We start from the raw sequence: 11,895 nt of genomic DNA on the forward strand, positions 1-11,895 counted from the left end.
ATAGATGTATTTCAAATCGACCAAATCAAAATGATATGCAGTACCGATTTTAATTTATAAATGAGGTGTGATTAATTCGGAAATCCTATTTTTGTTTTTTAAAAATCATATAAATTAGTTTGTTTGGTGTGATTTCGATTAATTTATAAAAATGTACGAATAAATCATTTTTTTAAAATAAAATTGGATATTCTCATATCCATTTTTTATTAGATTTTTTGAAATAATTGAATTCTTATATCTATTTTCTGAAAGTTAAACTGAATTTTTCTTAATAAATTAAAATCTGCCAAAAACAAATTAAACCTCCACGTAGGCAAATACAACTCGGTGGACTAATAATAATGATGTATAGCTTATTACGACTGCAATCAGGAAAGGAGCTGCAATCCGCAATTAATGTTCACATGGATCAAATGGAAGATCTGTTGATCGAGGAATATCATTTACCGAGTGCTTTTTAAAGTTTCAATTGTATTTTCTATCATGAATAGCAAACGCCACATTATATATATATATATGTGTGAAATGATACATGTTTAATGGGAAAATTAGCATTTTAGTCCTGTATGTTGGCTTTATTTTTGTTTTGGTCCTATATATTGGCTTGTTTTGGAAAAGATTCTGTAACTTTGTTTTTATTTTGTATTTAGTCCTACATGTTGATTGTTTTGGTTTTGGTCCTATAAGTTGACTTACTTTTTGATTTTGGTCCTATACAAAGTTATGTTTTGAAAAAAAGTACAGGAATTTGGATTTTTTTTGAATTTGGTCCTATTAGTTGACTTGTTTTTTTTATTTTGATCATGGAAAAGATACGGTTTTGACCAAATTAAGCTCGGTTAAGTTAGAATAAATGCCTATGTTTTTTATTTTAAAATAATATATTAAATTTAAAATTTAGAAGTTGATTTTCCAACTTCACCACTTAAGCTTTTATAATAAATATTTTTTTTATGATTTTATAATTAAATAAATTAGGTTTAAAATTTAGATGTTGACCTTCTAATTATTTTTTAAAATAATAATTATGTTCTAAAAGGTACAATAACTTGATTTTTTTTTGTATTTTTCCTCCGTCGCCGAAACTGGAGGGAGCAGCAAAAGTTTGCTTATTTGCAGTGTTCTAAAAGGCATGCTTAAGCGGCGATTAAGCGTGATAAAAGTGAAACATACCTAAAAAGCTCTGCTTTCGAGAAAAGCGGAACAAAAAAAGTCAACCATAGTTGAAAACGATAAAAAAATATATTAGAGTGTTACTTTTTAAAAGAACGAAAGTATGTTTTAAATATATTTTTAGTTTTTAAGCTAATTTTGTTAATTTAGGTTGGAACTTATTTATATGATTATTAATAGGTGCTAAGTGGGCGAACACTTAGTGCCAAATAAATAAAAAAATCGAAGTTACAGTTGAGAACGATATAAATGAATGTTTGTTTGTTGCTTTTTAAAAGAACAAAAGTATGTTACATTTAATAAATTAAATTAACATATTTTAGATTTTATTTTTTATTTAGATTAAAAAAAGTTTAAGCGTAAAAAAATATTTTTTTATTAGATAGTTGTAATTATCTCAAACCAATAAGTAGATAAATAATGAAAGAATAAAAAATATTTATTACAAAAATAATTAGAGATCAACTTCTAAATTCCAAAACATGATAATATGCAGGACGAAAACCAAAAAACAAACAAACTTACAGGACCAAAACCAAAATAAGCCAACATATAGGACTAAATCCAAAAAAAAGTCGAGTTACAAGATCTTTTCCAAAACAAGCCAACATATAAGACCAAAACAAAAAAAAAGCCAACATACAGGACCAAAATGCTAATTTTTCCCATGTTTAACAGCGTGACAAGGTGGATTAATGCATCATATTATTATTTGCAACTGATATTACAATGTGAAACCCAACTTGAGCTGTATTACACTTTTCTTGAAACTTGAACAATACATCCCAACATTACGAGACTTGTTACTCAAACTGGTACAAGACTTGTAAATTTTAATTAGGCGGACTTTCCTTGCAAGGCTCTTTTAATCTTCTTTCTGAAGAAAAAACCAAGTGCTGCCCCGACTATTGGCCAAGTTGATAGCATGGCTACATAAGCAAGCAACCAGATGGACCTCTTATTTTGCCGGGAAATCTGATACAAGCACCTTTCAACGGTTGTTGAGCCCTTTGAATCCGAACCTTCTTCAGGAGTATGAGCCACAGAGGATGTAACGTCTGATTTTCTTGTGTCAGTTACCTCACGGAGCCCTGTATCCGAAACGGTCCTGTTAGTCTCATCAGACAATTCATTGATGGCACAATCCATCGGGTCATTGCCCATCGGGGCCACCATTCCATCAGCCACATTAAGATAAGGGCCTTGATCTATCGAAGATTGAAGTAAGGCACAATGAGGTCCACTGCTTTCTTTCTGAAATGACGATGGTGTAAGTGTAACTATTATTAGCCAAGCATTATGCTGCGAATATCCCCTTGCTAGAAAAGTAAGATGGTGAAATAAACATGCACCTTCTTCTGTATATGCATGTAAGAACTCGAATGTAAAACTTCGAGAAATTCAATAACGGCTCTCACCCACCTGCGGATAGAAAAGAACTTTGAATTCAAAGATCCATGCCAAATTTCAGTGGAATTGCCATGTTGAGTATCATGGTGTAAGTTAAATTTTCAAACCAGTTGGCATTGGCTGACAGGTCATATTGCCATCTTATATCTACGACGCCAACCCAAGTAAAGCTTATGTTTATGAATATATTGTGGATACTTAAGCAGTGAAAGACAGAGCATCCAACTGTTTCCTAAGTTGCATATTAAATTTGTAAAGATGGGTGAAATTTACTGTCACATAACAACAAAGAAGATAGTTTACAGAGAGAGTGACAAGATAGGTATAATAAAGAGAAAGAAGTACCACAGGATCTATGATTTACATAAAAGAGTGACGATATAGGTATAATGAAGAGAAAAAAGTACCACAGGCCAGATCCAGTGAAGCCCTCAAAGAATGCCAGGTGTCCACCATGTTGTGTTGTGGCTAGAACGATATTTTTATTCGCTCTAAAATAAAAAGTTAGTTGTTGCAAATCAAATTAACTGTAGAAGAAAGCAAGGAAATGTAAGCATACCGGCACTCATCCCAAGGAATGGCTTCTCTAGTGCAAACCGGGTCATCCAATGCACTTATGCACAGTAGTGGAATCGAAACTTGTCCAATAAAAGCAGCACTGCTACAACGTCTATAGTACGTGTCCACAGTCTTGAAGAAACAAATGTATTTCAATATGCTTCCAACAAATATGAGAAGGAGAAACTAGGAAGGGCAAGAGAGAGATACCTCATAGTTTCCAACAAGACAGGTGGCATGAGTATCAAAATCCCGAATAGAACGTGACTACCAAAAAGACACATTTAACCAGAAATGAAGAATATTCTATATAAGTCACTGATTTCCGAGGAAATGACATGCTTGAAAGAGAGCACATTCATCACTCATGTTCGTTTTACTACATTCCAACAAATTCCAGAAAAAATTTAGATTAAATCATTTACATAACTTCAAGGAGAATCAACTCCCAAATGATATAAAGGCCAACATTCTAGTGGAAAACATTTGGGTAAATCTATACACTTGTACGTAACAATTAAGTCCATGAAACATTCAGGTCGATGAACCATAAGACAGATAACAGAACAAAGCTACTCGTGAAAAGGCAATTTAGTTCAAACAATTAGTTCCTTGCAGATCCAATAAGGAGCATTTACAATTCAAATTTTTTTAAGGAAACCCACATGTACAAATTTTTAGTGAAACAATACAAAATTCCAAAAACTACAGATACTTGCTCGATAAGTACACAACACTGCATAAAACTAACCTTTTTGATACCCTCCCAGTTAGCAAGGCGAGAATAACGAGTTTCATGCCTGTATAACACAATAAGTTCATAACGTTTCATGCAAGTCCACCGCAAGATGGAATATTAATAGAAATAAGTGACTAAAAATATTGCATCTTTGAAACAAGACTAGAATTCAGAATGGCCTAACTAAGTTAATTTTCTCGTCATATTATCATTTCAGAGGGTTATAACATACAATTGTGCATAACCTTGAAGACCAATAGTAAGAGCTCTGTCATATAACTTTTGTATAAGTCTTCGAGCTATAAACCTGGAACCAATCTGTGAAAGTGGAAACAAAGAGAGAAAATTCTAACTAAATTACGAGATTGTATCATGTATAAGATGTTCCACTCAAGAAAATAGCTTCCAAAAATTGATAATTGATTTCTTACGCTACATGAAGGATTGGGTGATGTCATTTTCTAAGATTGTCCAGCGACAGTTATCAATTTTTAAAACGACAGCTTTTATGAATACTTGATAATACAACTTATACAGAAGCTCTTTTTCAAGAAATCACATTCATATGAATTGTTAGTCCATAGTTGGTTAACAAACCAACCGATACAACTTCACGCCAGCACTAGCAGTTCACACAAACTGACCAAGAGATCCCAAGGAGAGCAAACTGCTGCAGCACCAGCAATAGGAACATTCTCCCCATCCTCTCCAAGATATTTTACCTAAAACGAAAAATTTTAGGTACCAATCAGTTATTAGCATTGTCAACCTGCTCCATGGAAGAAGGGAATATACTAACACTGGGAACATACCAAAATATTAGCACCGATACTAGTTCCCACGACAAACAATGGTGCTGCATAATACTTTTCATGTAGATAGTTAATGACTTCTCGCACATCCTCTGTCCATCCAGCATTATAGAAGCAATCTGACTGCAGAAATATAACCAACTCAGATCAAAATCTAAGTGTTGGAAAAGCGTCTGTGATTGATATTTTTGATGAGCAATCCTGATGGGTCAGCTAAAATCAACAGCTCTCACTCAAGCTCAACAAGAAACTTTAAACAAGTTTTACTGGAATGATCGTGACACGAAATAATACATGAGATGTGACGAATTTCAAGCATAGAAATAGAGATATGCTTGTATATCAAACATAAACACACTATTGCTCTTCAGAAATAAATACTTTCTCAAGAGAGTGGAGAGAAATTTCAGTAAGTAGTTAAACTTCAGTAAACCCTACTTTGCTAGTATTGCCAAGGAACCCCAGTACTTACAGTTACAGAGACACCACCTAATCCTCGGTGATTGCTGACAACCACATTCCAACCATGTTTTGCTGTATTGAAAACAAGATGTTTCATATACTGCAGCGAAAGTCAATTAAGTGAAATCAATTTCCAAATAAAAGGATGCAGGTTATCCAAGGGTCACATAAATAAAAAAAGAAGCAGACATCCTATTACTAAATGCTTAAGGATTTCGCTCTTCCTAGTGCCTTTGTTGGCTCCTGAAATTCAACTCTGATTCAGGCAAAATGGCAAATCATCCTATCAGCAAAATACAGCTTATTTGTAATACAAATTCCATAAAACATAGAAAGCTCAACAGCAAGATAAGAATGCCTTGAACTAGCTAGAGTTCCATCATCCATGCATATAACTATTAAAATGTCCGCATAATAGTTTGGGGAAACATCTGGTTTTTGAAAATGATAAATAATTTAGCAAAAATTTTAATAAATAAAATCGGATTTGTCAAATAAACATGCTTCTTGCTACTCATGTTTCGTTACCAGAGCTAGGGTTTGCTATTATGGAATGTCTTTCTGAGCATGCATTATTTCTCTCTCTTCTCTTGTATAGTAAGCAAGCTTCTGATTTTTGGATGGCATATGGTTAACTTTGGTTATAAATGAAACCACCTCACCCAAAATTGCAAAATACACAACTTTTGAGCAAAACAGTTAACTTCATTTACATTTTTTAGTTCATATTCAACCGATGGTGACTTCTAATACGTAAAACAGGTACAGGCATACATCACTTAAAATATCGAGACATTTCTAATATGACAACAGACAAAATCTGTACTCAGTGGATCCTAAGTTTCTAGGAAGGAACAGAAGCAAGATCCCAAACTCACCGGAGAAGCTGAATCACTTGTCAGTCCTGGAATCATAACAATCATTGGAGTTGCATCATCTTCAGCAATGCCGTGGTCATTTCTAGTATCTGCTCCAGATACTGCCACAAAAATAAAAATAAAAATCCGGACAGTCTTATAAGAGAAGAAAGCAACCACACCTCTTAAATAAAAGATAATCAGTTTTAATTGTCAGATGTTAGAATCGAATAGGATATTCCAATGACAGAAACTTGTGCACAGGTGGGGTTACTTAGTTGCTGGGTATTCAATTTTTCTTCCAACTATTCATACCACAAACATGCACAGCAAGTCCAGTCCTCTTCGGCATCCACACAAATTAATGGTGGAAAATTACGTAAGTTTTTGTTGATCCATATGTGTGGAGTGATATTCAAGATAGGCATGCCTTAAATGCATTATATATAATTTGTAAAGCGGAACTGAAAGAACAGTGATTTAGAGATTGATTTCTGCATAAACAAACTAAGCAGGAAAGTCCACGAATCTATGCGGGGGTTTTTATGCAAACACCGAGTGCAAAGGATATCAAAGTAAACAGAACGTGAAGATTTAAATGATGAAGTTTCTTCCAAGGAAAAAAGCGAATAGAAAAAAATCAGTATTAGTTGTTGAGCAATTGTACATATAAAACATGACAAGTGCTGCGAGAATATGTTTAGCACTCTAAACCAATGCATGGAGCTGAAGGAGCAATATTGGGGGAAAACTCTTTCTAGGATGCATTGGTGTATGCTTGCGTTCTTTATCTGCTAAATGCCTCAGCCAGTCAAATAACAATTTTAGGTATGATTCTCTTTACCATCAGAATGCATTAACCAATCCAGAGCAAAACTCCCACCATCAGATGCATGAAACATTTGTCTGAGATAAATTTCAACACAAGCATTAGAGGGGGGAGTATCAAGATAATTTCAATTGCATGAACAGAAACAATTTTAAGTTTCTATTATCCCTGGAAGACTTGAAAAGCAAATATATAGAGAATACACAGAAAATACCGAATAGAATATTATCCTACAAAGATCAAAACATTCTAACACCAAAATATGCATATTGCTCTGAAAGTAAGTTATCTATTTTCAATTTTCCCGACAAAGAAAGTAATGCACTAGAAATCCTTGAGTAGAAGCAAAAATATTTCACCTTCGATAGCTAAAAACTGGAGGCCTCCCAAAGAAGTTTATGAAAGAAGTTTGGAAATGTGGATTTGAGAGCCAGGGTGTCGCCAAATACCTATTATTCAGTGCCAGGGTTACAATAAAACAACTCAACAAAAGTTGAACTGGACAAACGGATCATCCCTAGAACTACAAAGCAATGAAGCACACAACACACAAGCTAGACTTCAGCTACAACAAAATTTCCCTGCCAGCCATCTCCAATCTCAAAGAGGCTTACCGAAGTATGCCAAAACAAACATCCCAAAATCTAACGAAAAATGGCCGTTGAAATGAGAAAGAATCACTAGGAAATGGTGTAATTTTTGTGAATAATTTTTTACACTCTCCATCTTCATCAACTTGTAATGCAGAGATTCTTAACCTAGACTACACCCAAATTAATTCCCAGAGGCCAGCATTACAGGCAGAAATGCAATCAACCATCAAAAACCAGAATCGTAAATGCAATTACATTTCAGCACCTAAATGATTGTGTGCTGATTTGTTCTTTCAACACCACACTGTTTATCCACTCAACTTTCTGCTAAAACAATGTTTTGAAGCACTTCAACTCAATTATCGAGAAAGTTCCCATTTTTTAGTTTTTTAAAAAGAACTTTACCTCCCATGAAGCGTCTTACACTTGGATACGACTGCATGATAAATCTCCGAGTACGGATTAAACGTCAAGGAAACCGGGCCACCGCGAAATCCAGTACAAAGATCCTGAAAAAAATGGAAATCCAAAAAATTGTACAAGAAAACAGTGCAAAAGAGAAGCAACCCAAAAAAATACAGCCAAATGGGTATTGCAAAAGCCGTCTCGATCAGGAGCTTATAAGCCATTGTCGGAGATTCAAGAATGGCTTCAGAGCAATCATCCATGGAATGAAAAATGGATCGTTTTGATCAAATACGATCGAAATTTCAGGTACTTGCGTCGGCTAATGATTATTAGTTAAGCTTGTTGCCACTCTGGTGTTGGGTTTGAAAATTCGGAGATGTGATGAAATTGTTGTTCCTGTTTTTGGTGTTCCGTTCGATGGGGACAGGCCTACGTGTTTTAATGGCAGAAAAAGAGACGGGTGAGGTGTGGTGCGGTTAGCTGCATTCTTTAACGTACAGTCCCTTGAATTAAAGTCGTTAACCCTTTTTTTTATTTATTTATAAATATCGTTGAACTTGTTTCCAAGTTAGCTACAGAAGAAAGTCAACAACAACAACCATAACAATAATAACTGTAGTAAGTCATTACGAAAAATTTGATTTTTTTATTAAAATTAATTTTTGAAAAAAATTTAATAAATTTATGGAAAAAATAAATGTTTTTTGGTCAAATATTATTCGTAAGTATATGAGAAATAATTAAAAGAGCATGAATTATATATTTACATTGGTTATTTCCCATCATTATTTTTCTAATAATTTGAAATTTAAATTGAGGTCATAACAAGAGACCAAGTTGGTTTTCTAAGGGCCTCTCATTAAATAATTTAAATTGAGACCATAACAAAAGACCAAGTTGGTTTTTCTAAGGGCCTCTTATTTAATAAATAGGTATAGATAATAATAATAATAATAATAATAATAATAATAATAATAATAATAATAATAGTTTTAAATTGATAATAATATTCTAAAACTACTTTTTTGTATAAAAATATGTCCACAAATTAGCATCATGTGTTTGTGTTTTTTCCAATTTAAATTTCATTATTTTATTTTATCTAAATATCTTTCACATCTTCATTTTAAGATAAAACTTTATGCCTAATGACTACATAAAACAACGTATAAAATATGTATAGGAACACATGTATTATTCAAAATAAATCACAAAAATATCTTTTAAAAACCGAGTTAGGAAACTTGAAAACCTCTATTTCCTTATGAGAGTTAGGAAACTTGAAAACCTCTATTTCCTTATGATTTGATTATTTTGTGAGAATGACTAGTACCGATATATATTAAGTTTTGATATAGAAGCAAGATAAATTGGAATAGTATACTGAAATCTCCATTCTCCTGCTTTCACACATAAACTCTGAAATTCACATAAATCCAGAAAATTTAATAAATTATTAAAATCATTATTCTTAAAAAAAAAAATCAAGTCGAAGAGCTCACTGGATGCGGAAGACAAGATGAAAAAACAACTTAATTAGTTCATTCTTTTGTACAACCAAATGCCAACTTAACTAATTAGTGATTTCATAGAAGGGATCATCTTCACAACCTTTTGGCTTTTGCACACGGCTTGTGCAAATTTCACCATTGTTTTTACCCCCCCCAAAAAAAAACATGGGACACGAAACATTCAATGGAATCTATCGGTGCATATATCATTGACTGATGAAACATCAGAATGTGGAGATGGAAGCATTGTCAATGCAACAACACCGCTGGCAGCAGCCGCCACTGCTCCCGCCACAAATGCCGGCAGGTTACTGCCTCCGAATATGGCATCCCACGGCCCACTTGCCACAGACACCATCATCTGATGCAACCGAAAATATTCAAGATCATTTTCATTCCAATCCACATAAAAAGTATAGTGCATTGTGGTTTCTCAAATAAATACCGGAATTATTTTCCATACCTGTGGTATGACTATTGCAAGATTTAGAACTCCCAGTGAAAGACCTATCCATGTCATTACCAGAGTCGGATAACGAAAAGATTTGAAAACTTGAAGCTATAACTTATAAGGTAAGCAGGATTTACCTTGCCCTGCACCAGAATTACTGGAAAATATGGATGCCCAAGCAAATGGAATGCTGTATGTTATCTAACAAAAACGATTGATATATGTTAGGCTACAACCTTTCTTCAAAATTCTTGGAAACATTACCATTAGACACGCTTGCATTTTAAACAGCCAAATCCTATCAGGACAACACTGATTCAAGAGGCTGTCCTAACGATATCATGCCTGTTTTCAAAAATCTAATCGACGCGCCTTAATGAACTATGGCTTCAAGATACAGGACTGTCGATGGACCGCTCAAATTTCTAACAGATACATGCAATAATCTGGATACTAAGCCTGACATTTTGAAGCAAATTCAGTACCCAAGATTACATATCCAAAGCATACATTTTAACCAAGTGACAAAGAATCAGCAAAACTCACTGCTTGAGGAATCCCAAGAACAGCAAAGAGGGCCAGAGCTCCAACCTTAACACCAACCAGCGGCGGCTGCAGTGTGGCACCGGCACTCCCATTGGTGGCAATACCACGCCTACTTGACTCAGCCAATTTAGTGATCCAAAGAGTCATTCCCAAGCAGAAAGCCAACAAAAAGTTAACCCCACCCCACAAGTTTTTCACCCCACCAAAATAATGAACTAAAAATTGCATTCCCAAAGAAGTGAAACCCAATACCACAGAATTGAGCATCAACCCCAATGCACCAGTACGCACACCAAGATCATACAATTTCCCCTCCCCCACTTTTCCACCATACACCTCCTTCCCCATCCAATCCGTATCAAACAACAAGAAAGGGAACCAAGCAATCCAATTAAGACATGTTACCAGTAGTAAAATCCACATTGGTCTAGGCAATTCCTTTAGCGCAACCAACAATTCCCCAAAAACTGGAATATTCTTTCGTTTTTTAGCTGCCTCCAGTGATGAGATGTTTGGTGTTTTCTTTTCTCGTACAATGATTAATGCTAAAGTGGTCAAAGACAACAACAGGGCAACGGAGATGAAGAAACAGCTCTTGAGATTTGCACAGTACAAGTCGCAGGCTTTGGTCTTCGAGAAAGGGAAGATTTTGTAGAGGTGGGTGTATGCTCCGGCGGCGTAGCCTAAAACGTTCCCCACTGCCATGAAGAATGAGTACAGAGCATTTGCAGCGCTCATTTTGCTGGCACTTCCTCCTGATAAATCGGCCAAGAATGCCCTACAAGGGCCCTACAAAAAAAAGGGGCTTTTTCTGTTTCATGCAACGACAGGGAAAAGTGATTTTCTTATCGAGCATTTTGTTAGACATTTTTAGCTTACCTGCAACATGTTACTGGCAACGTCAAGAATCCAAAACCCCACCACGAAAACAGTAATAGCCCGTGGCTTCACAGTCTCCCCGATGTGATCACCCGCTGCATGGCCCAAATCAGCGGCGAAGCCAATGAGGAAAACGGCAACGGCAACCAGAGCTGATCCGGCGGCGATGAAGGGACGGCGGCGGCCGAACCGGGAGATACAGTTATCACTGTAATAGCCAACAATGGGCTGAACCAACATCCCCGAAATGGGTCCGCAAAGCCAAATAAAAGCTGCCCACCTATGGGGTACTCCTAATAGCTGCACGTACGGAGTTAAAAGAGAGAGCTGCAGAGCCCACGCGAACTGCACCCCCGCCGCTATTGCGGCCACCAGAATGATTTTTTCCAATGGCTCCGCCGTTAGCGGCGGTTGTTGTAGTTCCAACGAAGATACTCGACTGTTCTTTACTTCAGCATCAACCTCCATGTATCAAATGTAACTGCCTCTCTCGTCTTTTTCTGCGTCTGTATACTTGTATGTTTGCATGCACACTCTGTTTTGAATTTATCCAATTTTTTGGGCTTTTATTTTATTGGATTAAACATTTATTAATTTTGAGAATTTTATGAAGCTACCTTCAAGAATAAAAACAAATTAAATCGCTATGTGATTTTTTTTCCCG

General features: G+C 35.3%; 2 protein-coding genes across 2 annotated transcripts; both read right to left on the reverse strand.

The window, feature by feature from the left end:
* Window positions 1-1,727: 1,727 nt before the first annotated feature.
* Window positions 1,728-8,328, reverse strand: LOC140860119 (embryogenesis-associated protein EMB8). Its single transcript, XM_073262933.1, has 14 exons — window positions 7,842-8,328; window positions 7,203-7,292; window positions 6,859-6,920; window positions 6,036-6,136; window positions 5,168-5,257; window positions 4,696-4,818; window positions 4,528-4,605; window positions 4,116-4,201; window positions 3,896-3,944; window positions 3,355-3,411; window positions 3,146-3,276; window positions 2,994-3,077; window positions 2,529-2,598; window positions 1,728-2,430 (listed from the first exon to the last, which is right to left on the reverse strand). Exons 1-14 carry the CDS (start codon window positions 8,102-8,104, stop codon window positions 2,014-2,016), a joined length of 1,701 nt encoding a protein of 566 aa, XP_073119034.1. The 5' UTR covers window positions 8,105-8,328; the 3' UTR covers window positions 1,728-2,013.
* A 1,102-nt stretch (window positions 8,329-9,430) lies between these two features.
* On the reverse strand, window positions 9,431-11,880 carry LOC140862731 (sucrose transport protein-like). The gene is made up of 5 exons (XM_073265765.1): window positions 11,232-11,880; window positions 10,353-11,141; window positions 9,944-10,007; window positions 9,819-9,862; window positions 9,431-9,716 (listed from the first exon to the last, which is right to left on the reverse strand). Exons 1-5 carry the CDS (start codon window positions 11,697-11,699, stop codon window positions 9,537-9,539), a joined length of 1,545 nt encoding a protein of 514 aa, XP_073121866.1. The 5' UTR covers window positions 11,700-11,880; the 3' UTR covers window positions 9,431-9,536.
* Window positions 11,881-11,895: the final 15 nt, after the last annotated feature.

This window comes from Henckelia pumila, chromosome 4 (assembly GCF_033568475.1).
Source record: "Henckelia pumila isolate YLH828 chromosome 4, ASM3356847v2, whole genome shotgun sequence".
Lineage (NCBI taxonomy): Eukaryota > Viridiplantae > Streptophyta > Magnoliopsida > Lamiales > Gesneriaceae > Henckelia > Henckelia pumila.